This window comes from Myotis nattereri (genome assembly GCF_964212035.1).
Source record: "Myotis nattereri genome assembly, chromosome: 3".
NCBI classification, from domain to species: domain Eukaryota; kingdom Metazoa; phylum Chordata; class Mammalia; order Chiroptera; family Vespertilionidae; genus Myotis; species Myotis nattereri.
Genome location: NC_138077.1, coordinates 44402508 through 44430081, shown reverse-complemented (window position 1 = coordinate 44430081; position 27574 = coordinate 44402508). Strand labels below are relative to the sequence as shown.

The 27574-nt window shown below is 45.6% G+C and overlaps 1 protein-coding gene across 1 annotated transcript in view; it reads left to right on the top strand.

Moving 5' to 3' along the window:
* The window catches only part of DGKG (diacylglycerol kinase gamma), a 192332-nt gene that overhangs the window by 71815 nt on the left and 92943 nt on the right, over positions 1-27574 (top strand). The window contains exons 8-18 of the mRNA XM_081087246.1: positions 2759-2833; positions 3475-3597; positions 7915-8032; positions 9858-9946; positions 12806-12922; positions 13921-14013; positions 16075-16134; positions 18493-18572; positions 19727-19801; positions 22415-22500; positions 27163-27252. Coding sequence (XP_080943372.1) covers positions 2759-2833; positions 3475-3597; positions 7915-8032; positions 9858-9946; positions 12806-12922; positions 13921-14013; positions 16075-16134; positions 18493-18572; positions 19727-19801; positions 22415-22500; positions 27163-27252 — 1006 coding nt within the window. The remainder of the gene's footprint in view (positions 1-2758; positions 2834-3474; positions 3598-7914; positions 8033-9857; positions 9947-12805; positions 12923-13920; positions 14014-16074; positions 16135-18492; positions 18573-19726; positions 19802-22414; positions 22501-27162; positions 27253-27574) is intronic.

Genomic DNA, 27574 nt, shown 5'->3' with positions numbered 1-27574 from the left:
GACAGGTTAGTGATCATGGAGTGAGAGGAAGGATAGAAAAGGAAGAAGGCAGAGAGGGGAGATGGCAAATAGAGTCAGGCAGGCCTTGGCTTCATGACTGGCAACGTGAAAGGTGGAACTCCTTCACAGAAAGGCTCTGAGGTTGAGGCGCATAGGGCTGAGTCAGAACAGAGGGAAGAAGAAAGGGAACAAGTTCACTAGACCAACTAAGTCATCCCAATTTCCTCCAGACTCCAGGGTGTCTTTGTGGGAGCCCTACGGCCACATTGCAATGCTGTGGTTTATGTCATGTAAGGGAACATGCATGTATTATCTATCTACTATGTGCCAGGCACTGTTCTAAATACTGTGTATATATCAGTGAGCCAACTCCAAAAAAAAACCAACAAAACACACACACACACACACACACACACACACACAAACCTATGCCTAAAGAAGCTTTCATTTTAGTGCAAACTCACATAGTAAAATATGTGCTAGGAGAAAAAAAAAGAGAAGGGAGTGTTGGAGGGAGCTGTTGTTTTAGCTGGAGGAGCCAAGGAAGGTCTCCCTGAGGAGAGGGCATCTGAACAGAAACTTGAAGGAGGTGAGGGACTGTAAGTCCTGGGAACACTTAAGTGCCTTCCAGGAGAGGGAACAGAGAGTGCAAAGGTCCTGAAGGGTGCCTGGAATGTTAGCAGATTAACTAGGAGCCCAGAGTGACTGTAGCAGAATGAATGAACAGGTGAGGTCAGAGTGAGTAAGCAATAGGAGATGAGATCAGAGAAGAAATGGGATAGGGGTAGAGGAAGTTTGCAAAGTATTATGAAGCCTTTTAGATGATTGAAAGGGTTTACTTTTAACTCTGGATAAATGGAGAACCATTGGATATTTCGCACAGAGGAGTGACGTGGTTGACTTGGGTCATAACAGGATCACTGTAGCTCCTGTGTTGTCTAGACTATAATGGTGCAAGTGGGGATACCAGGTGGGAGGTTATTGAAATCGGCAAGACAAGAAAGGATGGTAACTTGCACCAGGGTAGAAGCATTGTAGGTAGTAAGAAGTGGTTAGATTTCAGATGTATTTGGAGAATAACATCGCATGACTAAAGCAGTCTCAAAAGAGTTACCTGATTCAACTTCCCACTGAGAATCCTGGCAGCTGGGCACTCAGCCTCTTTGTGATCATTCCCAGACTGGAGAGTTCAACCACTGCCTTAACACAGCCACTCCACCACCAAGGGCGACTCAGCGAGGGCTTCCTTCCTACACAAAAGGCACCTCTGGTCTGCTGGGGAAGCTTTTACCGTGAAACCAGCTTCTGTTTCCCCTCTCCCTTTCCCAACCCAGCTGTGAGGCCAAAATAAGCCAGCCCTCAACAAATCCCTCCTGATACCCATTGGCTTGCTTCTGGCCTCTGTAGCTGACCAGGACAGCTAATCAGTGGATATCAATTCTACACAATCAGCCTTCAAGTATTTGAAGGTACTATCACATCTCCTGTAAAATGTCCCCCAAGTTCAGACTTCCCCATCCTCATACTTACTCAGAGGCAGGCTTAAACATGCACTCTGGTCAAGCTCTGGTTTGTCAATGTCATTTTTAAAACATGACTTGTTAATCATCCACACAGGTAGCCTAACCAGGGTAGACATCAGAACAGCCAGTTCTTCCTGGAAATGCCCACCCATTTACACAGTTCAAGGCTGAGTCTAATTCTCATTCCTGAGTCACATTGTTTACTGGTTAAATTTTAGTCCCACCTAGATTCACAAGCTCTTTTCCATGAAAACTTCTGTAGAACCCTGTCCTCACCTTTCTGCCTGCTTCCTCCCCCATCTACCACCTCATCTGCAGTTTTGAAATGAATTATTTTTTTAATTTGAATGAAATACAATTTTAAAATTCCTGTTGCTTTTTTGTTTGCTTGTTTTGACCCAGCATTCTATCTGGTGGAGGTAACACTTGTGAACCTGGTTTCAGTTCACTGATGTGTCTCCCCATGTTGATCTCACCATTAACATCTTAGATTGTGCCCAAGAGATGCAAACGCCTCCTTGGTCTAGCGTATTTCAGTGAGACTCTGGGCACCCTGATTCCTTAGCACACAACAATTATGTAAGGTTTCAGATAGAGCTGGCCTAAGTAGCAAGTGAAAAGCTCACTCACCAGGCCAATGAATTTTCTGGTCACAGAGTCCTGGGTTCAGGGCTGGACGTGACACAAAGGAAATAGAGGTGATGCCAAAAGGATCTAAATCACAGTATCTGAACTAGGAACCCACACAGAGGCCCTACATCCACCTGACACTGACCTCTGAAGGGTACAGGTGGATTCCAAGTCAGTAAAGCTGTGGGAATGAGGAGTGACTAAAGAGGGGGAAGAGACCGCTTTGGTTTGTAAGCATGTGAGAGAGTTGAGATCACAAAGAAGGAGAAAACGGGAGTGCCTCTTCTGATCTCTAAGTCAAAGCCCAGACTAGGGGAAGGAAGGTGAGTCCAGATGGGTCCAAGGAGGTCAGTGTCCAGAGAGCTTTCAGCATACCTCTGGCTTAGCCGTCTTCTGTGCTTCTTGTGAGCATCTACTCTCCACTGAGCTTTGTGGTCAAGGCAGAATAAAGAGCAGAAACAAGTAGCGAGCTCCCCATGAAATGCCAGGATATTACACCAGCTGCTTCCCATGTTCTGCCCTGCCTGTCTTCCCACAGGGTTTGATGTTGAGCCTTGCTCTTAAAAACACATCTTCACTTGGTTTCTCGCCTTGATGTTTTCTAGGAGATGGATCGTATTGTCAACCAGATGCTGCACATTGCTCAGTATCTTGAGTGGGATCCCACGGAGCTAAGGCCTGTGAGTTTCTGGAAACATGGGGTGACTTCCAAGAGAAAAGGGAGGCACCCTCAGGATAAAAATGGGCAGGATCTCCCAGACTCATTCTGCTACAGGCAGCTTCTCGGGGGTCCTACATCTTGACCTCCCACTTTAATGATAGGAAAAACTATAGGCAGCAGGGGAAAATGTAGATATAATTCAAATAATAATTACCTCTGACCTTTTCCCCAGAGCTAAATTTTTATAACAAGAGCTCATAGATCAAAGAATTTAGAGCTAGAATGAATTTTAAAGATTTTCCTTCACCAGGTATTAATAATTTTTTATATAAATGTACATTCTGTATACCTTTTCTCTAGTCCCCACTACAGTGCTGCATACATAGCAATATTATTTCCATTCCACAGATGAGCAAAGTAGGACCCAGAGAGTCGGGTGCCTGGCTTGCCCAAGGCTGCTCAGTCAGGTCAGGCAGAGCGGGCTTGGAGCTCTGGTCTCCTCACCCCCATTTGCTCCCTCACTGCCCTACTCCCTGTGAATCAGAATGGAAGAGGGAAAACACAAGCCAGACTATGCAGAACAAAAGAGAAATAAGAGTGCAGTGGGGGCAGAGAAGTCAAGGATGAAAGTGGACAATTGCTGCTCTGTGGATTCCGCAGATATTGAAGGAGATGTTGCAAGGGATGGACTACGACCGGGACGGCTTTGTGTCTCTACAGGAATGGGTCCACGGAGGGATGACCACCATCCCACTGCTGGTCCTCCTGGGCATGGACGACTCTGTAAGTCAGCAAACCTGAGTTCAGATCTCTTACCTTTCAGGAACATCAAGCTCTATGTGGACGTTCATATCTACACATCACCTTGGCTTCTGCCCCAATGGACAAACCATATGCTCTAGGCCAGCCTCGAAGACCTCTGTTTTACCTATTAGTGACTGAAATATATTCATTCATTTGACAGCATGTACTAAATTATCAGTAAATAAAGATATTGTTCTGAGCTCTGTGAAGGGACACAGATATTCACCTACCAGATGGTTATACTCAACCAATCAAAGGGCAAAAACAATTTTAAGGAAGAATTCCATCTTTTCCATGAACTAGGTTGAAAAATGCTATGAGAGTTGGGGAAGGAGGGAAGAGAAGGAGAAAGGGAAGGGAAAAGTACTGATCTATCGTGAGGCAGAGGGCAATCAAAACAACCAGAAAAGGTAGGTATTCCCCCCCCCCCCCGCCCCCAATTTATATAAATGGAAAGCTGAAATTCTTAGCCTAAGGAGCAAAGAGAGGCGTCAGAATGTATTTGTACTTGGCTCCAAAGATACTTCACTTTCTAAGGACCCACACTTAGGAGTGAGACCTGTGGGAAGAAATATCAGAGGATATTTGCTCTGGTCCTGACGGATGTATGGGATTTTGATATCCTGTTGTTGAGATAAAGGTCAAGTGGAAGGACCTAGGAGGATGTTTGATCTGCTTCCCAAGGATGGATATGATTAGGTGGTAGAAGATGCTAGAAGAGAGAGTTTGTGGCCAAGAGAATAGCTTGATCAAAGACACAAATGAAAGAAAGTTCAAGATGTTTTAGAAAAACCTCCCAGCAGGATCAGAGTAGGGAATATATGAAGAGGCTTCATGAAAAATTATTGGTTATATATGCCTGACCTGACCTAGTCAGCCACTGCATTTTCTGCTTATTTACCAACTGAAAGTAACTTTCATGCACGAGCTAAAAGTACAAATTGTGCCTTTGAAGCATTTGCCAGGACAGTCACATAGGTTGTGTGATAGCACCTCTTTGACATTCTGAAGTGTCATACAGAGAAACAGAACAGGAAGCTTTCAGCTGGGTGAGCCTCCAAGTGCTATGGTTGCCTGTACTGTCTCTGTCAGACAGTTCTGCAACTCAGGACTGAAGCTGGGCCTTCATTTCCAATATTCAAGAGCTAAGAATCCTGCAGTCATGTCCTGGCATGTGCAGCTCTTTCCAAGGGCTACGCAGAAATTCAGGAACCAGTATCTGCACAACTGCCTTTATATTCCTTAGAATCCTAGGCAGTCAGAGCTGGAGAAGACCTTGGTGATCCTTTATCTGTCCCCTTCACTTTGCAAACCGAGGGCCCAAGAACACACAGATAGTTACTACCAGGGGCCAACCTCCATATTCAGGAACAGAAGACCTCTCGTCCAATGATCCCTTACCAAGAACCTATTAAGTGCAAGAACCTATGTGAGCTAGGACTCGGGAGGAGGGGCACTCAGATAAGTAAGATCAACTTCCTGCTATCAATACTCAAGATCATACTGAGTCAGAATGGAAGTTCTGCTTAGGTGCTATTCCAACATACCTGTATGTTTGGTTTATTGGGTGTTAACATTGTTTTTTCACTAAATATGGAAATAGAGATGGGGCATTTTAACCATAAGAAACCAACATCTCTTTTTGATTTCCTATTTTGGGCTTGCTGACTCCAAAGTGCCACCAACTCTTCACATGGAGGGGGCCCACTGTTTTATGGCTAGAGGAGGGAGAGACAGACCATTTTCCCTGGTGTCTCTTCCCAACGACAAGTCAGCTTTATAGAAAACCAACTGTATATCAAGAAAGTGGCAAACAAAGAACAAATGTAAATTTAGTTTTCGTTAATCAAAAGTGTTATGCACTTGTTTTTAAATACACACTAAATTGCACCTTTCTACATTTAATATTAGGGGTTCAGAGAAAGCATTCCTAAGTGTCTTAAAAGTCACAGTGCTTATTTGGCTTTTTCAAAACCTACATGGGGCCCCTGATAAGTCTGGGGATCTCTGAATGCAATATGTGCCAAGCAGTCTGTCTCCCCGTGAAATGGCGGCAGCGGCAGAAAGCCTGGCATGCAAGAGGAAGGTTACTCCCACATCCTGCAGCTGCCAATGTGCAGAAATAAAAGAGCCACATGATGGCGCTGTAGCCCAAGCGGAAATGTTACTTTATTCTAAGCCACTGTCCCTTTGCTTCTTACTGCAAATCTATGAAAACAGTACCTGATTTAGCTAATAAAGGTATTTCTGAGGTAAAAATGACAGTCTTTTGGGTCTGCTGAGCTGTAGTTTCCTTTCATAAAGAAAAACCCTGGTATGTGAAGAAAGGGGGAAAGATGGAAGGAGGGCAGGCTCTGATGCCAGTAAGAGCCCCAATTTGACTACTGATTCAGTCACTTATTATTTGTGTCATCTTGGGATATTTATGTAACTTCTCTGAGTCTCCATTTCTTCATTCCCAGAACAGGCATGAATCTACCTCTTTCTTTACACATAGAAAAACACTTTACTTACCTTTGTGTCCCTTACTGTCCAGCACAGAGTAGGGATTTAATAAGTTTTAATTGTCGGACACTGGATTAGAAGCTTTACTTATAGAAACCATTAGATATAAAGGCTGTAATTCTATAAACTCTGGTCTTGGAAGAAGCAGGGTGTTGAGGTGGTGAGAAGAAATGAGCTGACCCGAGAGGGAGACCGGCATTTGGAAACCCATACAGACTCTTCTAGAGATCGTTAGCAGAAGACTTGGCATAGAAAGGGATCTGATTGCCGTGACCAGTGCAAACCAGAGGGGCCCAAAAGTAAGAGCTGGGTTTGAGTCCGGCATGCTGTGTGCCTGACAGTCAGTTCTCACCGCCTTACTAGGGTGCTTTATTCTACCCTACGCACCAGCCAAGAGTGATGCTCTCTTGATGGAGCCTCTAAGAAAGGTTGGGGGACGGCAGGCGTGGAGGGATGTCCCTGAAGCCACAGCTTCCAACAAGGCTGTGCTACCAGGGGCTAGAAGGTAGGAGCTTTGGTGTCCAGGGAAGGTGTGTGATTGTGCGATGCTTGGCTTATCTAGCAGGTAAGGATGAATTCACTTCTGAGCCAAGTCCGACTGTCTCTTGACTATTTTATCTGTGTCCAGAAAGTTGATGAGAGGGCGCATTGTTTTTACTAAACTACTTTTTTTCTGATTATAAAACTAGTACATGCCAACCATAGAAAGTTTGGAAAATACAAAGGAAAATAAAAATTAGAGAATAAAATGAATTCATGGTGCTTCCAGCTGTAACTAACCTGTTAACAGTTTGATGACATTTTTCCCCACCAGAGAGATCTTACTATATAAAACTGAGATTATAATAGGTCCTCAAATTTACATTCTGCTTTTCTCACTTAGTGCTGTGTCACGAGCACATTCCCACGCCATTAGACATTCTTTAAATATATATATATATATTATTGACTTTTTACAGAGAGGAAGGGAGAGGGATAGAGAGTTGGAAACATCAATGAGAGAGAAACATCAATCAGCTGCCTCCTGCACACCCTCTACTGGAGATGTGCCCACAACCAAGGTACATGCCCTTGACCGGAATCGAACCCGGGACCCTTCAATCCACAGGCTGACCCTCTATCCACTGAACCAAACCGGTCAAGGCTAGACATTCTTATAAGTATCTTTTGATGGCCACTTAACCTTTAATCACATGGCTCTACCACAACTAACCTTTTGGTAACTTTGATATCTTTAGGATATTTTCAGTTTTGAATTATTTTAAATAAATAATGCTGAGTTAAACATCTGACAGAGCACAGAAATGCTCATCTTTCCTTCAAAAATGATGTTTTAGGAATGAATAAAAAAAAATTTGTACCATATTAAGTCATTGGTTATAAACATTTAAAGGATCACAGATAGATGGAGAGAGAGAGAGAGAAGAGAGAGAGAGAGAGAGAGAGAGAGAGAGAGAGAGAGATATGATAGATAGATAGATGGTTTGTTTGGATTTACACTTCCACCAGCCAAGTAGAAGAGGGCTTGTGTTATCCCCCACACACATACTCCTGCTCAGATAGTCTTAATTTTTAATACTTGCTCATTTTAGAAAACACACACAGACAAGAACTTAGTTTTGATTTCCATTTTTAATAGTCTTTATGTCACTAAAATAAATGCATATCTTGTCTTCCAAATATGAGAAGAGAGTCTTTTGAGAAGGAAAAAGATAGAACAGGAGGCAGGCCCGGGCTTCTGCTGGCTTAGGGCTGCCTGCTCCGAGTCCCATTCCTTCTCTACTCCCATAGGGCTCCAAGGGGGATGGCAGGCACGCCTGGACCATGAAGCATTTCAAGAAACCAACCTACTGCAACTTCTGCCATGTCATGCTGATGGGCGTGAGGAAGCAAGGCCTGTGCTGCACGTGTGAGTAAACGTCCTTCAGACCCCCTCCCCCAGGAACTGTCTTGCTCTGCACGTGGTTGAGCCATTCCAGAAAAAGTCCATGTATTTCTGCTTCCTAGCTCGGGGGACCTCCCATGTTGTTCCACAGCAGGGAATGAAGCAAGACCTCCATGTCCTATTTTTCTTCTACCCAAGTCAAATGGATAAGTAGTGTCCCATTGTTGGAGTCCCATCCTGGGCCACAGGTCCCCTTGCCCCCCGAAAAAAGTTATTAAGGCTCACATATAATTAAAAAGCATCTCATACTAATTTCACTTGGGTTTTGCTAGTGAATATTTTGGGTAGCCAGAAGAACCTGGGTGTGTTTTTTTATTAATAAGCAACATGAAATGTATTTGTAAATGCAGTGGAAATGGAAACTATCCATTTGTTTCACTTTATAATCCATTTAGTAAAGTCAAATGGGAGAAGAGAAAAAACCAGGGAAGGGGAAAAGTAGGAAGGGAGACTGGGAAGGAAGACAGAAGGCTGATGTTAGTTAGAAAGGGGGTGATTCAGGGAGCAGGAGATGAAAGGGGCTGCCCTGAGAAGGCTTTGTGGGTCATAGTATGTGGGTGCAGAGTCCTGCCAATCAACTCACAATGCAGATAGGTCTGAACCCACCAGAGACTGGGGAGCTGCTGCTGCTGCAGGCAGGGCCCTTGGGTGCAGTCCACGTCATCGGAGCAGTTCTTCTGAACATGTACACGTGAGCTAGGCAGCAGGTGACCTCGGCAACAACAGCCATCTTGACGGAGTTGGGGCCAATGTCCAGGAAGAGCATCAGCAGGTGTAAGAAGGGTTCTGCCAGTGTTTCCAGCACCCATTCAAATCCAGCTCTTACCACTTCTGAGACACCCTATCTCCTTCCTATCAGGTTCCAGGTCTGTGGGCCCCTTCTGATTGCATAGCAATCAGTGTAGTAACAACAGCGATGGTGGTAATAATTTGTGGAATAGCTATTCTGACCAGACAAGTGGTGCTTTATACAAAGTATCTCATTTAATGAGATAGGTCCAGAGACATAGAAGCATGGAACAGACTGTGGAAACTCAGAGGGAAGGCGGAGGTGGCTGGGGGGGGTGTGTGCGAAGAGATGAACAAAGAACTAGTATGCATATATGCATAACTCATGGATACAGACAATAGGGTGGTGAAGGCCTGGGCTGAGGGGTGGGGGCTGGCTAGATGGGGTCAATGGGGGAAAAGGGGAACATATGTAATACCTTCAACAATAAAGATTTAATTTTAAGAAATGATTTTAAAAAACCACAAAGTATCTCATTTAATGCTGCAAAAGTCCTGTAAAGAGAAAGAGAGGCAATTTTATTCCCATTTTGTAGAAAACCCTGAATTTCAGAGATGTGAAAAACTTACCCAAGGTCATGAGGGTCGTTACAAATGGCAGAGCCAGAGTTCAGGGCCACCTATTCCAGTTAGGAAGACCCCTGGCCTTCTGCCCACCTGCAGCATCCCCGACACACAATACGGTGGCGCTGGCATAGCGAGGAGGATGACTCCTCCCCCACTCTTAAGTGGAAAGCGCTTTTCTGTGCCATGTTTTCACCCCAAATTCACTGCCCAAGTGTGGCAGGGTGGAGAGTGCAGGAGCGTGTCTGGGAGATAACCATGGACTCTCTTCTCAAAGAACAACTGGAGACTGCTTTGATTTCCATTAGGCAAGGCCAGCTCCCTATGTCCCCTACCCCTGAATGGTCACCTAGTCAGACTCATCTGGAGTGTGGAGGGCTGGCTGGACCTTTCCTACATGGTCACTCATGAGTACTTTCCTTACTTTTTTTTCCAGACTGTAAATATACCGTCCACGAACGCTGTGTATCCAAAAACATTCCTGGCTGTGTCAAAACGTACTCAAGAACCAAAAGGGGCAGCGAGGTTGGTGACACCTATTGCCTTGTCCTACTGCATGCCGTGTCCCAGGCTACATGTCCATCGCCAGATTCCTGGGCAGGATGGGGCTTTGGGAGCTTTCTCCAGTCCCTTCTCTGCCCCGAGGACCACCCTTAAACCATCTTGTTCATCCATCAATCCATTCAGCATCTCCCTGGTCCCCACCATGTGCCAGGCACTCTGCTAAGGGGTATGCAGCTTATAAGGTGGCCTTCAGCCTGCTGGAGAACTGTGCCATTTAGTGGGAGAGAGACAGGAGCAGAAGCAAAGCATGAGGTAATGAGATGAACAGTAGCAATTGTGTGGGACGTACAGTTGAGGTACCGAGGAGGAGGCCAGGGGAGGTTTCACAAAGGAGATGGCATTTGAGTTGTCCCTTGAACCTTGAACCTTGTACCTTGTACTTTGACTTCATAAGGCATCAAGGTGGACCAGGCACTTGGCTTATTCTGAGGTCTGTACCTGTTTGCCTGGCTGGAACAGAGGATGCTTAAAGGGCAGTGGCAGGAGCTGTGCTCTGACAGTGAGATCCAGCCTGGGGAGGTCTGTGAGGCCAGCTGAGGAGTTGGGAAGGAGTTTGTGAGGGGACATTGAAGAGCTTTGAGCATGAGATCATTGGGTTTGCAAATTAGGTTAATTGCTCTGACCATGGTGCAGGAAAGAGATCTGAGGGAGAAAACCTCTTCCAACAGTTCAGGCAAGAGGCAGTGCTGCACTGAGGGCCTGACTGGGGTGGGGTCTGCACTCACCTGCTGTGCTGACGTGTCCACAGTAGCACGGTGGTGGCTGTGTCTTGCTGAGAGTCTTCGCCAGCCATGCCAGTTGTTGAATACTTTGACTATCCAACTGGCTCGCGTAAAGAGAAGATGAAGGGAGAGTTTGAGAGATAATTTGGAGGTACTACCACTAGGACTTGGTGATGGAGAGAAGAGAAGAGGTCAGGAATGGCTCCCAGGTTTCTAACTTGGCTGTTGTGGTGCCATTCATCGACTCTGGAAATGGACTCTTAAAATTAGCAAGGAAAGGACACTCTCAGGTTCCTGCATGGAAGATTCCAATGAGAAAACTGAGTCAGGAGATGCTTAGCAGGTGGGAGTGATATCCAGCCCTCCCCACAGAACTCCAAGAGAGAAGGGCGCCGCCCAGGACACACATGCATGCTCCATGAGACACCGCATGGCCTCTTGTCTACTTCTGTACCACACGCATGCACACATTTTTCCATATCCATGCTTTCACCAGGATGCACGGTACATCTCCTGGGCTCAGGCCTAAGCCTGCACTTTGGCCACTTGCCACACACAGAGCAGAGAGAGGCCACTGAGGGGTCAGCAGGACATGATCTTCTGAGTCTCCAGGAGCACCCCAAGTCCTTCACTATCTCTTCCAATCCCAGAAGAGGATGGAGAAGGCAACGTGGTGTTGGCAGACAACCACAGATTTGGAGTCAGAAGACCTGGCTATGAGGTTCTGCTTGACCACTTTATCAGCCTTGGAACCTAGGGCCGGTCACTTTACCTCTCTGATGCCTCATTTTATTCTCCATGAAATAGAAATAATAAGAATCTTGGAGCAAATTCAATGTGACCATGTAGATGAGAAATTGATTCACTAACTGGATTCTTTATGTCCTCAAATAAAAGTGACATGTCTGCTAGAATAAGAATTTTACCAAAAACCTTTGGAAGGAGGGCTATTAACTTAATTGATAAGTAATTTAAAACTTTTATTTAATACAAACATGGATGGTGTAATGCAAATATTCCATGTGTTTTTAATTCCATGTGCTTATAGCTGGCACTTCAGACTAGGTCCCTGTATACCCCCACCTCTCTTCCTTCTGTATCCAAAGTGCCCTTGTGGGAAATTTTGGGAAGTTCTGTAGAATTCCTAAGGGAGACAACCGAGGGCTCAGGTCCCCAGAATTTGGTGCCATGGGTCACTTTGCTCTTACAGACACACATATACATATGCATTCCCATGGCTTCTAGGTTCCTGGGCTGCTCTCGTGCCATTTCCAGGAAGCAAGTACAACCAGCTTTCCAGGAAACAGATATGAAAGCCACTGGCTGCTGACCCACACTAAGTTCTTTGGACTCCTCTAACTTCCTTCTAGAGTGCTTCTCAACCTTGGCTGTACGTTGTAATCACACAGGGTGCTTTAAAACCTATTAACAACAGTTCCCATCCTCAGAGACTCAATTTTAGTTGGTCTGCAGTGAGGACTGGGTATTAGAACTTGTAGGAGCTCCCCAGATGGTTCTGATGGGCTGCTGAGGCTGACAGGAAGTTACCCATCAGTGGTATCTCATTTGATCCTCCTAGAAAACATAGAGGTAGGGCTTATTATGCCATTTGTACTGATGAGGGGCCTGAGACTCAGAGAGGTCCAGGAATTGGACAAAGATCGCCTTACTGCCAAATGGAAAATCAATGATTCCAACCAGTTTTGTTTGTGGCTCCAGCCCTCCTGTTTCCCTGCATCACGCTGCCTTCCAGAAGAGGGCGCACATGAGCACCTCACTCTGCAAGAACTTCTGCAAGACAGATGGGTTGCCAGACAAGATGCTGCTCAGAGGCTTGACTGCCAGGGTGAATGAGCTATTCAAAACTCAGGAAAAATGGTCTCCAACTGCCTCAATGAACAAAATGGTGGTCAGGCAGGGAGAGAGCGCGTCAGCATAGTGCAGCAAAGCCGCCCCGCACCCGATCAGTGCATAAACTGAACAGGAAACAACCCCTCTGGCCTCACCCCTCTGTGCACCTCCAGACCCTTCTCCTCAGGCCCAGGCCCGGGGAGTGGTTCTGCAGCCTTCCCTGGCATCCTTCCCTTCCCTTCTGCAGGTGATGCAGCACGCGTGGGTGGAAGGGAACTCCTCGGTCAAGTGTGATCGGTGCCACAAAAGTATCAAGTGCTACCAGAGTGTCACCGCGTGGCACTGCGTGTGGTGCCGGAAGACGGTGGGTTGGCGCTTAGGGCAGCCCTGCTTCTTTTCAGTTGTGCTTTTTTGCTCAAGCTGCAGTCCAGGAGCTGTGGACATCCTGCCAAAGGGCATAAGCAGAGCCAGGGGGGACACCTGGGAGGCCCAGAACCCCATTCAATGCCCTAAGTCTAACAGTGCCCAGTGAATCACAAGCTTCCCAGAAAGAAGACAGCCCCCCAGAACCAGGGGAGTGAGGGCTGCTTAAGAAGCTGGCCTACCCACTATCTATGTAGCCAGGCAGCTATGACCATTAGCTTCTTTCGTCCGGGTGTCACCTGGGGCCAGTGGCACCACCAGAGTTGGTGAGGAATTAGACACCAAAATTATGTTCCTCAAGGCAACAGAGGAAGGCACACTCTTTACAGCAGCCCCACTGCCTGGGCCAAAGGCCTGAACCTGCTACCGTTAGCCACAGCCAATGTCCACTTCCTCTCTAGACACCCAGAACCTGCCAAAGGTCATCCTGCTACCACAGCTAACTCAGTGCCATGTCTTGTCCCCTTGACCAAGGCCCTTGATCAGCCTCAAAAAGGACGCATCTCCAAAGTAAATCACAGAATTCTTAAGATGCAGAGGTTGTGTCAAAAGGTCTATTTCCAGCCTCTCATGAGTCTGTTCAACAAGATCTCCTTCCTTCCAGTGTCTCAGAGTCTAGGGAGCAAAAATCTGAGGGGGCGGGGCTGGAATCCACATGGGGTGCCACAGTGAAGGGCCACAGACAGGCCTGCAGCTATGGATAGCACTTGGTCTCCTCTATCAGCCCACAGAAGATTTGGCAGCCCTGACTACATACCACACACACACACACACACACACACACACACACACACACACACACTTAGTTATACTGCCAAAGCCAGCAGTGCATCAGGATTTGGAGAGCACTAGATAGCTTGCCTCCTCAGTAAACCTCTAAACCCCATATTTAAAATTTCCTTGGTCTGTTTCACTCACTCTCATCATTGTTTCCTCCAGTTTCACCGCAAATGTGAATTATCCACAGTGTGTGATGGTGGGGAACTCAAAGACCACATCCTGCTGCCCACCTCGATCTGCCCCATTACCCAGGTAAGTGCTGCTGCCCACCAGGGCTCTGATTGCCCCCCACCCTGCACACTTCACGTATGCAGCATTCAGTCCTTCACCCCCCTCAGAGGGCTTCCTCAACAACTCTTGGGTTTGTGTTTTCAGTACAAGTTTAAATGAGGTCCATGCTGTGTCCACCAATTTGTGAGGGAAAACTCCCCTGACTAAAGTGGTCCCCACTGCTGGCCCCAGAATGCTCTGAAGTAGCCCATCCTGGAGAGCACCTGGCAGGCAGAGCATAGCTCAAGGTAGTCACCACCTGCACAGGCCAGGCCTCCCAGGTCACCCTTGTTCCTGTCAACCTCTCTCCTACATCCCAACATCTGCCCTGACGATTTCCACTTGGGTGTCTCAGCCCTATTTGGAAGTGGATGCAGCAAAATTACACTCCTTTTATCCCCATCTGCAATTGTCTCTATCTCCTGTGTTGAAGATTTCTCTTTCAAACTAAGCACCAAACATCTTAACTGTTCCCTTTCTTCTTAAAGATGTTGCCAAGTCCCACCAATTCCTCACATCTCATCCTTAACCAGTTAGTCTTTCTCTTTAAAAAACTGAAGGAAAACCATTTGGCTGCATCTATCAAGTTGGAAATACAAAACTCTATGACCTGATAAGTCCTATCCTATATATTTATCTGAGAAATATGAGCATTTTTTCCACCAAAATACATGCACAAGAATGTTTGTAGCAACTTTATTGATAACAGTGAAAAACTGGAAACAAACTTAATGACAGAATCGATATCTATAAAAGTCTAAGCGACCATTACGACTGAATAGCCAGAGTGATCAGAACCACCGGTTGACCAGTCTCTATGACATGCACTGATCGCCAGGGGACAGATGCTAAATGCAGGAGCTGCCCCCTGATGGTCAGCGTGCTCCCACAGCCAACCCCCTGCAGCCCCTCCCCACCCACCAGTCAGCCCCAATCACCCCTGGCTGGCCAACCTCCTATGGCAATTTGGGCTGGCCAGCCAGGACGTTGGCCACTGGCCCTGATGGGGACAGGGCAAGACGGCCCAAATTGGCCCCAATCGCTGGCCAGACTGAGGAACCCCACCCATGCACGAATTCGTGCACCGGGCCTCTAGTAGACAGATAAATAAATTGAGGCATATTTATATCATGGAATACTACATGGAAAAAAAGCTATGTTTAATTGCAAAGAGGGGTTGATCACAAAGATATACTGCTGATAAAAAGAAGCTAGACTCAAAAAAGACATGTTCTGCCCGGCCGGCATGGCTCAGTGGTTGAGCATTGACGTATGAACCGGGAGGTCATGGTTCAATTCTCCGTCAAGGCAAATACCCATATTGTGGGCTCAATCCCCCACCGGGGGCATGCAGGAGGCAGCCAATCAGTGATTTTCTCTCATCATTGATGTTTCTATCTCTCTCTCCTGCTTCCTTCCTTTCTGAAATCAATAAAAATACATGTTCTGTGATTCCATTTCTATGAAATTCAAAAGCCAGGCAAAACCAATAAGATGTTCAGAGTCACAGCAGCATAACACCTGAAGAGGTAGCAAGGGCGGAAATTCATCTGTCTGGAGATTTAGATCTGAACATTTTACTATGTGAGAAATAAACCTCCACAAAAATAATAATCATAATTTTTTAAAACAAAGAAAAAAAACACAACTAAAAAATAAATACCATTCTCAATATGATGTCATTTAGATAGTGCTAAGCTGAGAAGCCAGATCTAAGACCTTGCTTCTCAAAGCTCAAGCTTCTAAATCAACAAAGTAGATTTCTGTCAATTTTAGTGTTCCCTCTCCCCAGGTCCATTCCATTCCAGAGTCTCAATGTTAATGTCAGAGCAAATGATCACAGAGACCTCGAGAGTCCTCGAGAAACCCATAGGGGAGCATTTCCTTTTTTAGGTCCAAAGCCCCTCTTTGAAACACTCCTCATTCTGTACTGGTTTTCTAATTCTCTTTGTTAACCATTTGTTTTTCTTCTGATTCCTTTTTCTTATATTACCTTTTTTAAAAAAAAAAAAAAAGATGCTTATCTTTCCTCTCTTCTCACAGGACAGGCAAGGTGGGAAGTCTGATGGTGACGCGTCAGCCAAGGGTGAACTTGTAATGCAGGTACCTCAGTATCCTGAATCTGATCATTCATCCTAACTTGGTCCAGGGCTGTGGAAAGGAAGACAGGGTTTGGGTGCTCCTTTCTTTCCATTTCTTTACATTTAGTTTCTCATCTGATCAATTATATCAATTATATCACACAAGACACTTTATTTCCAGCCTCTGGAATTACCTTTGACCACCACACTGTAGGCAAGTGGTGCGAGGGGGGTTGGTTGAGCCCATGGCTGGCCAAATTGGCTTTATTGCCTTTTTAAGAACAAGTTGCTTTAGAAACTCCAATATGCTCATCCCCTAAAAAAAATAACAATAGTGTCACCTAAAAATATACAATAGATTTTCCAAGATTGCCATGCTGTCTCCAGAAAGCAATAGGCCAACATGAAGCTAATGTATCCAAAAATTCTTCTTTATCCTGAAACACATATTTAAGAACTCATTTTCACTTAGGTTCACCAATAAACACCTTATCTTTGTGCCTTCCACAGAGGTCCAGGGATTGCAGGGGGGCTACAAAGAGTACTAACTAAGAAAGAAATAGGAAACGAGGGCCTCCTCCTCTTCCTCTGAACCTTAAATTTCCTTGTTTGAAAAGGGGCACAGCAATCCCTCCACTGCCTACCCCCAGAGGTTCCCTGAGATTCAATGACAACATGCAGATTAGTTTTTTTAGAAAATTAAAGCATAAGCAATAATGATGGGGGATCTTAATGATGTGAGAAAGCTCCAGGTATCTATAAGGACAGAAAGTCAAGTAGAACAGACAGACAGACACACAATGCAGGCCTACCAGTTGTTTACAACTGGCATCCATTTGGTTAGCCTGCATCTGTACTGATTGGGCAATGCCCATGCTGTACAGGATGTTGAATATTTTGAATACCACTCCCAGAAGTAAAAATTACTCTTCAGGCTCCAAGATGCTTCACACAGACACTCACCCTAAGGCAGATGAGAATATTCCTAAAAATCATAATAATTGGTGCTGTTTCAAACAGCATGGCTCTGGGTTTGTTGCATTTTCAGCCTGGGATCTGGGAAAGTGAGCATTAGTGAATATGGAACAGAGTTGTGTCTCCGTATCAGTGTGTCCTTTAGCAAAACCCATGAGTATTGATTGACTACTCACTCCTGTATCTGGTGTCATGAGGTCCTTGGTACAAGATTTATATATATATACACACAAACACACACTGCTTTGGAGGCATTTAAAATCCAGTAGCTGTTTTTGAGACATTTACCTAAGAAAATGGAAAACAAATCAACAAAAACAAAAGAAACCTAGAAGGTATTTGATGTTTCAATTGCAATAGCTTTAGTTGCAGTAACTAAGGAAAACTTCATAGAGGAAGTAGCTCTTGCACTGGACCCTGGGGTTGCAAAGAAAGAAGAGGGCATTTCAGGGCACTGAGCAGGAGAAGAAACCAGGGTGAGCAGACCCACCCTCGAGGGTAAAAGCCGTGTTTGGCCAGGACTGCAGTGAGGGTTAGAGTGATTAAGAGATAACAGTTGAATGGGGCTACACTGAAATGCTTTGGATGCCAGGTTAGGAGTTTTGGATTTTATCATTGGGTCAATGAAGTATTATTAAAGGTTTTTGAACAAGAGTGGTGTGACTCATATGATATCCTGGGGGCAGCCGATAGGACTTAACCTGAACTGGGAAATGCTTGGGCAGTATGGTTGCTATGGCAGCTGCAGGGAAAGGGATGTTCCAGGGAAAAAAATTGGCAGAACAGGGTTTCCCTGGTTGACTGGATAAATAATAATGGCATATTTAAATTGAAGCAGGGAGCCAAAAGTGACAACCAGTTTGATGGGGAAAGAAGATAGGTCAGGTTTGGGATATGTTGACGTTTGGAGCAACCTGATGGTGAGACATCTGGTTGAAGGTACCCACTGGACAATGAGAAATGAGGAATCAGGGCTCAGGAGGAAAGTTGGTGCTGGGGGAATTCGTGTTTAACTTCATGAGTGTTATTTTACTTAGGAATTTGACCAGATGGCCATACCGTTGAAGGCCATTTTCAGTTGTATCCTTCACAAAATCTAATTTTGTGCTGTGGGCACAATGTCTTATGATTGTTGAATGATTTGAAGTTATGATGCCATTGTCCCATCTCTTCAAACCCTGTCACCATTCACACCACTCAAAGCCCACTCAGGCTGAAGACACTTAGCTGCTTAACCCCTCAAAAACTCAGCCAGTGGACAAAGACCTACCTCCCATCATCCTCTCCTCCATGACTGTAACTGCTTCCTACCCACCTCTCCCAGATGCTGTCTTAGTATAAACTCTCATCTCATTCCCCCGGTTGGCTGAAACAGAGCTAATTCCTTTTTCTTTTACTTTTTAAGTACAAGATCATCCCCACCCCGGGTACCCACCCCCTGCTGGTCTTGGTGAACCCCAAGAGTGGAGGGAGACAAGGAGAAAGGTATGTTCTCTTCTTTTTCAAAATGGAAAGGCCAGAAAGCCTCACTTGGGTCCTTTCTTCCCCTCAGCCATGATAGAGTGGACTGAACAGAGACAGGCAAACCTGGGTTCAAATCCCAGCCCTCCTACTTAACCACTTGATGACCTGGTTCAACTGACTTAATGTCCCTGGGTCCCTTCTCTATAAATAAATAAGAATTTCTCCTCTCATAGGGTGGTTGTGAGGATTAAAACACACACAGTGCTTAGCCTAGGGCCTGTCACATGGGCCATTATTATGGCTCCCAGAGTCAGACCAAGTTCTAAGATGCCTGTTAACTTCCTAGCCTCTCAAGTCTTTTCTTGATTAAGAGATGTGGCAGGACTCACCGATTGGGACCTCCTGGCTTATCGAGCACCTGAGAAAACAGGGCACTCAGCTCATCCGTGAAGGAAATGCCCAGTCTGCTGGAAGAACTAAGAGAGTTGGAGGAGAGAGGGAGAAAGAGCAAAGCAGAGCTGCCCCCAGTCCTGTCAGCTCTGGGATAATGTACAGATGGCATGGGGATTTGGAATCCAGGTTAAAAATGATAAGTAAGGTTACAGAACAACTATGAGACCCCTACCCCAGTCCAAGGGGCAGAGCATCGCTTCTGAACTGACCTGGTTAGCCTCAAGCTGAGCCTTGAAGCCAAGCTTAGGTGTGGTCATTGCCCCCAGGCCTGCCCTGCCCCAGCCCCACCTCCTGTATTTCCTCCTGATTCCAGTATTTGGGTGGCCTTTCCATTGATGCCTTTGTATAGTCCACAAGGAGCAGAACTGTACAACCTAGAACATACAGGACATTTGAGAGAAGATCTCCATGAAGAAAAAAGCGTTAGGAGAATAGAAGTTCCGTTCTCTGAGTTCCCTGCCTTCTCTGCAAAGAGTGATACTTCTGGCATTGAGGGGTAGAGTCTTGGAGAGTGGAGAGGCCTTGAACCAGGGGGATGCCAGCTAAAACTGGGACTTCAGGGTCTGCAGGGCCTGCATTCAGTCTTTTCTGCAGCAGGGTTTAAGCAGACTCTCATTCCCACCATCAATGTGCTCCAGAGGTGTTTGCCCTACTGTGGCTTCTCATAATGATATCTCTTTCTCTGCCTCTCTCTCTCTCTATTTCTTTTTTTTCCCCCATAGAATTCTTCGGAAATTCCACTATCTGCTCAACCCCAAACAAGTTTTCAACCTGGACAATGGGGGGCCTACTCCAGGGTATGGAGATACAATTCTTACTCCTAATTTCTCCTCTTCCCCCTTAAGTCTCTTAAGAGTATACCTTTATGTCACCTTCCCTCCCCACCTTTTATTTGTGTACTTGTCCTTCTTGCCCTTTTACTCATTTTCTCTTCCTTTCCTTATATCTACCCTTCCTCCTGGAGGTACTCAGGAACTCTCCTTATGTTTAACTCTGGGAGGTAGCCTCCTGCATGTGCTATTCATTTGATTGACAGGAAGGGCGGGCTGGTACGTTATTTTAAGTTATTTGCAAGACTGTGTTAGCTGGTGTCTTCATATTGAGTCATCAGGGAGGAGGAAAGAGTTTCCTTCTCACTGTTATTCAGTAGTTCTGCTGCAGTTCTGTTGTGGGTCATTTTAGGATCAAAACAATTGGTTATTCAATGAAATCATCTTTTTTCTGGATTATCCATTTTAGAGATTGTTAAGTACTCTATGACCCTTCTCCTATCATTTGTCTACTGGCTCTTTCACTGCTCATTAGAGAGGGAGAGTGACAACAGGAGGCAGCCCTTCTGCACCTTGATGAAAGGTCTGGATGGAGGAGCAGGGCCTTGTGTTAGCACTAACATGATGAGCTGCAGGGCCCTGTAATCAGCGACCCCTCCAGCATCAGGCAGAAGGCTCTCAGAGGCCGTTCTTACCACACAGAGACTGTGCACCAGAAACAAGTGCTGGCCAGAGGATCTCTAGGCTCCAGGTCCTCAAATCTGTGCCCGCTGGGCTGGGCTTTGCAGCACGCTTTGCCCAGCCTCCTAACCCGCCTTCTATACTGGGTCCAGCAAGACCCTCGGAAGGGCTGCTGTAAGGACTCTAAAAAGGGAATCTGCCTCTGTCTTTGTTTTTTTGACACAACTCTGTCATTTATGGCAGTGGTAGTGCAGGACCCAGTAAAAGGGAAAAAGAAACCTGAGTGTGGATTCAGCACCTCTGCCATGATTTAAAACTAACTGTGGCTCAGTGGTCAGTTGGATTCCCAGTCAGGGCACATGCCCGGGTTGTGGGCTCAATTCCCAGTGGGGGCGTGCAGGAGGCAGCCGATCCATGATTCTCTCTCATCATTGATGTTTTGAACTCTCTCTCCCTTTCCCTTCCTCTCTGAAATCAATAAAAGAGCCAATGACTGCTCCATGATGACTTGTGACTGAGCAGCAGCATATGGACACCTTTACTAGCCCATTCTCTTTGGGGACATTTTAATACTTGAATGCAGTGCTCCTGCTTAACCTCATCTTCCCTAAATTGTTTTTGCCCTGGATGATGAGCCAAGTGACACCTTCTAGGGCTGCTGTGCTGAGTATCTCAGAGGTGTCAGTCTGTACTAAGACAGGCTGTGTAGGTGATGGAGCCTCCACTCAGAGTTCACTTTCCAGAGGAGAGCAGGGAAGGAAGGGGAAGAGAGGGATAGTTGTACAGTTGCCAAAATAAGCAAAATATGGATTCCTCTGCACAAATAATAGAAAATAGAATGTGAGTTTGCCCACACCTGCAGCAGTGATTCAGTAAACCCAGGGATCTTCTCAGACCACCAGGTTGGGCAAGGAGGAAACATTGAGCTTCCGCTTCCCAAGTCCCACCCCAAGATGTCCACAGGTCATGTTTGCTCTGAAACAGAGGTTCTTAACCTTTCTGTGGCAGGAACCTGATTGGCAGTCTGAGGAAGCCTGTGGACCCTTTCTCAGACTAATATTTTTTAACATATAATCAGGGAAACTAATTCTATTGAAAATAGTTATCAAAATGTTAAGAAAACAAATGTGCGATATGGGAATATATGTGATTTACTAACACATTATGTAGCAAATTCCAGAGGCAGATCTAATAACTATTGTAAATTCAAAGCAGTGATGTACATGAATGGTAGTATGAGATATCTGCCATAGCTGTAGCAAAACATTAAAATACTTGTGATTTTGACGCCTGACAAAGGCATGGGTATTGGTAATATGTCTGATTTGTCGCCTACATTCACAAGAGAAGAAAATGCTAAATTTCAGTTAGAGCTTAGGAAAGATAAGAATGTAACATTTTATCTCCAAGTTCATAGTCTTCTGGATTCTATCCACAGACCCCGTGGAAGTTCATAGACTTCACGTTAACAGTCCTACTCTAAAGGGTCAAGGCCCCCTAAGTGCTCACTGCACTTAGGTCTGAACCCACAGGAGAGCTGGATAAAGATGTAGCTAGTTGAGTGCATCTGATTTGAAGGGGCGGTTGTGGGAAAAGAGCAGGCAAGAAAGCCAAAGGGGAGTCAAAAGTGTTGGAGGTTAGTTGTACTGTTGAAAAAAAAAAAAAAAAAAGCAAAATATGGATTCCTCTGCACAATTAATAGAGAATAGAAAAAAACATGTTCTGTGTTGAATGTTGAGTCAGACTCTCCTTATACAAGGATGGCCCCTGAGATTCATATTCAATGGTATTGCTTAGTAAGTTCTGATTTCAGAATATTAAGTGACCCTCTCAACCCCAAAAGGAATCAAGGTTATAACATACTCCCAGGGAAAGGGGTGGGGGTGGAGGGACTCTGTCTCAAGTAGTGTCAAAGGTCCTAGCAAACAAGACCATTTGGGCCTTTCTTCTACTTCCCAGACTGAACTTTTTCCGGGATACTCCAGACTTCCGTGTCTTGGCCTGCGGAGGAGATGGGACAGTTGGCTGGATTTTGGATTGCATTGGTAAGAATGGGCTGGGAGGACCTTTGCAGTTTACTTATAGTAAGTATATTTAAAGTCTGAAGAAGGCAATAAAAAAAGAAAGAGAAATGTAGCCATGTCTTGCTCATCCTTGTTTCCACTCTTGGACCAATGCTTGACTAAATATTTACTTTGGGTGGGAAAACAAAGAAACAAGACCATGGAAGGATTTCCACAGGTACAGATGGAATAGTTTACTTCAGGCCTTGCCTCAAAAACATCTGTCATGTCCAGGGTTTGGTCAATGGCAGGACAGGCCAGATTGGGTGGTCCTGGGGGAGGGGGGCATGTAGGTTTGAGACGCCAGGCAGAGCCAAGGTGGTGGATAAAGGCCAAAGAACTAAGTATAGATGCATGTTCCAGGGAAAATCACCTTGAGATGAGTACCAAGAGTCCAAGCCCAGAAAGCACATATATAAAGTGCAGACTAGTGCAAGCAAAGAAAGGCCACACTGGGCTGTGTCCAACACACTTAAATCAGAGGGGCAGTGGTGAGAGCCCAGGCTGAAAATTAGGGTTCCTAATCCAGCTCTGCCTGATCTATGGGTCCTTGGACACATGACCCCCAGTAAATAATGGAGACTGACTCTGAAATCCTGGGACAAGAGCATATTCAATATCTAACCCTGGAGAACCTAGATAAACACTGGGATGTGGAACATAAGGACAGGAAAGGGAAGAGCTTGGGAGAGCCATCATTCAAGTCCACGACTGGGCCCATAGCGAAAAGCCCTGGGCTGCTTCTTTCTTCCTGTCATTCATTCCACAAATATTGTCTGTGCACCTCCTGTGCCAAGCTCTCCTTGCGACAATGAATAAACGGACAAAAATCCCACCCTCAAGGAGTTTTCCTTCTAGAGGGAAGACACAAGCAATAAACAAAGAAGTAAATGAAACATATAATATATCAGAAGGTGATAAAAAAATATATAGCAAAGAGGGGGCAAAGGGAACACAGGTGTGGAGTGAGGGCTGCAACTGAAATCCTAGTGGTCAGGAAAGACCTCTCAGAGCAGATGATGTTTGCATGGGGACTTGGATGGGGTGAGCCAGGCGGATACCTGAGGGAAGAGCAGTTTGGAGGCTCCTGCAGTCACCCAAGTGAGAGGTGACCATGGTTTGGACCACAGCAGAAACAGGCGATGGGGAGACTGCAGCTGGAAAATTTTCTTGGTACACTAAGTTGTTACACTGCCACATCTAACTGGATACCTTATTTTGAAAAGTTTCACTATAATGCCTGCTCCATTTAAGCTTCTAAATGGAAAAACAAAAATAAAGTGAAATTACCAATAATTTTGTGTCAGATTTTGGATATCTTTTGAAGGCAGAGCCAATAAGATTTGCTGACAGACTGATGTGGGAAATGAGGACAAGAACAGAACCAAGGGTAGGTCATGATGGACCATGAACAGGGCAGGGCAGGGCAGGCTGGCCTCCAGGGGTCATAAGCCTACCCCTGAGAGAGGTGGGACCAGCACCTGCACTCCTGCTGCTTTTGGCTCCCTCACAGGCACTTTGGTTTCCATAGAAACAGCCCTGCCAAGCAGCCACCCACACACTCCTGTCACCTCCGGCTTGAGTTGTTTGTGGGAGGAGGGAGGTGTCCCTTGGGAGTCAGGAAAGAAAAGCTGATCAGCAGAGGATGGATGGTTGCAGTACTGAGAGCTGCTTGCATGGTTCCCTCTCCATCATGAAGGAGAAAGTAGTCTTTGGTGAAAAGTTTTATAAAATTCATCTGCAGAGGACACAGGTGATAGAAGCTGCTCAAAATAGAAAGAAAGAAGGTCTTGTGAGATTATCTGCTTTTTACAGGTTAGTGGGTCAAGGAGAAAAAACCAGTGGTAAGAGGAATAATGGCACAGTGTTCATTCATTCATTCAAGAAATATTGGAGCAAGTATTCAGTGCTCTCTACCACCCCCAGTTGGTCCCCTCCTTGATCTGTTCTCCCTCTATAGCCAGAATGGTCTTACCGAAATGTCAATGGGTTCATGATGCATGTGGAGCACATAAATGGCTTCTCATTATTCTTAAAACAAATACAAAAACTCTTCAAATGATCTACAGGAATCTGGGTGGGCTAGCAGCTGCCCACCCTTCCAGCCTTACACCTGCATCCTTCTCCCTCTAGCCTCAAGCCACACAGTTCTTTCTCAGACCCTTGGATACTGGTAGACCCACCCCTTCCACCACAGGGCTCTTGCCCGAGTTGTTCCTCCTGTCTGGTATGCTTCCCTGGTCTTTGCTGGTTGGTTTCTACTTCATATCTCAGCCAAAGTGTGGCTTCCTCAGGAGAGCCTTTCCTGACATATCCCCAGCCTCTGTCACCTTATTATAGGACCACACTCCTTTCATCTTCAGCATAAATTTGAAATTTATGGGAAGACCTCATTAATATCTGTCTCTCCCCTTTGACTACCACGAGAGCCTAAGTCATGGATTTTTTTAACCTGCTTTTAGAACCATAGTACGTAGTAGGCCTTCGGTAAGTATGTATGGAGATACTGTGGTGAATGAGATAAAGATCCCAGGAGGTTACAGTACATTCAGGGAATAAATGAATAGTCAATTACAAGACATTGTGATGAGATTATCCCTAATGCTAAAGAAACATTCTAGAGAGGCACCTGGTCCAGACTAGGGCCACCAGGGAGGAACTCCCAGAGGCAGCATCTGAGATGAGCCACACAGAGCTTGTGATTTAAGGCACTGAAAACATTAAGATATGGTTGACATGTTGGATGGGAGGTTGGAGCGGTAAGAGATGAGGCTAGAGAGGAAGGCAGAGTCTGGAAGAGCCTAGTGTGCCATGCTAAGGGGTGAGGGGAGCCCCAACAGTGTGAAAGCAATAGACTAATGTGATCAGGCTTGTGGTTCAAGGATTTCCCATCCTGGCGAACGTGTAGAGAACACATGAGGGGGTGGAACTGGAGGCTGAGAGGGCCAAGAGGAGACAGTTGAAACCATACCAGTGGGAAGGAATCATATCATTCCTGAACTCAGGCATCACTATGGGGATAGAGAGAAAAGGCTTCTTGGAGATCTATTAAGGGAGAAAGCTCACAGAACTTGATGAGTGAATAATGTGGGGTGAGGGAGAGGGGAAACCTCGGATGGCATCCAGCTTTCTAGCCTCCACACTGTGAAGACGGTTGACTACAGAAGAAAGAGCAGATCTAAGGAAACAAGGGTCTTCCAGGCAAAGGGAACAGAGTGTGCAAAGGTAGGGAGGCATAAACACTGACTATGGGTTCTGGGAACGAGAAAGTCCATTGCTTTACTCCATCCTCCATCTTAACCCTCCCACTTATAATCTCAGCCCTGGGTTTTGCCAGAGCTCAATCACTCTGGCACAAGTCAGACAAGCCAGGGGACCTATGAACTCCTGTTTTGCTGGGGCAACCCTAGCATGATCCTTATGTAGGATGCTGATTCCTGTAGCACCCCAACCCTCTATCAGCACTCCCCCATAATATCATTCATTGTCCCTGGCACTAGGTGAGCTGAGGTTTATGTAAATAGGCACCTTCTTGAGCTCAATGGGTGTCTGCACCTCTTTCAACTTTCTTAATCAGCTAACAAAAACCTCTGTAGATCTTCAGCCAGATCAAAACATACATGGTCTTCTGTGCTTTCTCTAATGGTTCGGCCTGATGCTGCTTCACACCAGCATGTAATATAAATTTAGGAATCTGTGTATTTGCAAGTCTGGGAGGAGGTGAAAGTGGCAAACTGCTACCTGGGTGCCAAATGACACATGGAGGTTTTCCGTTAGACACACTGCTATGTTTAACTTTTGAACACGAATGACTTTAGGTGTGACATCTTCGGTTTTCCAAATGCCTCACTATTCCCTGATGTCTCAAACCCACCTGTGCTACTGTTTATGCACCTGCCCAGTCCTTGAAGAAAGGAGGAGCATGTTTGGAGCTCTAGAGCTCTGGGTTTGGAGCCTGGCTCTGGAATTACTTTCCTCTCTCTTCCTCATTGTCTTCATTTATGACGAAAATGATAAGACCCTGCAGGGTTGGTCTGAGGAGTAAATGTTATCACTAAGGATTAAAGCTGGTTATCACTAAGGATTAAAGCTGCACAAACTGCAGTAATGATTTTTGCGGTTGCTGTCACCCCAAAGGAAAGGATTGGGCTGAAATTATGATGAAGAGATGCAAGTTACAAGGAGACAGATTTCGTTCACTATGAGAAAACCCTTTGTAATGGTCTACACCAGTGATGGCGAACCTTTTGAGCTCGGCGTGTCAGCATTTTGAAAAACCCCAACTTAACTCTGGTGCCGTGTCACATACAGAAATTTTTTGATATTTTCAACCATAGTAAAACAAAGACTTATATTTTTGATATTTATTTTATATATTTAAATTCCATTTAACAAAGAAAAATCAACCAAAAAAATGAGTTCGCGTGTCACCTCTGACACGCGTGTCATAGGTTCGCCATCACTGGTCTACACACTGCAGATGCAGGAGATTACTTCAGCAAGTAGTGTGTTCCCCATCATGGGAGGTATTCTAACAAAGAACGCTATGGAAGGGTTCAAGCATCAGGTCAGGGATAACTAGATAACTCGGACATTCTGTAATCCCATGGCATATGGTTCTCTCATCCTCTTCATGGGTTGCAGATAAGGCCAACTTTGCAAAGCATCCACCAGTGGCTGTCCTGCCTCTTGGAACAGGAAATGACCTGGCCCGATGTCTCCGCTGGGGAGGAGGTGAGTCTACCTGGGAGCGGCACTCCCCTGGGGACAAGCTTTCCAGTCGATAGGGATGCTCCACAGAGCTAGGCTGAACTTCCCTCTAGGGATTACATTCCACAGACTAATGCTCAACTCTGGGGTCAGATAGACTTCATGGCTGTTTCCCTGCCCGGCATGCCAGGCTTATGCTTACCCCTCACTATATTTCCTGTCATCCTGAAACTATCTGCTTATCGCCTGCCTTCCCCAGTAGAACAAGTCAACTTTTAGGTAGAGTCTCCTTCCCAGCACTCATCACAGTAGGGGCTCATTTTGACATGTGTTTTCTGCATAAAAT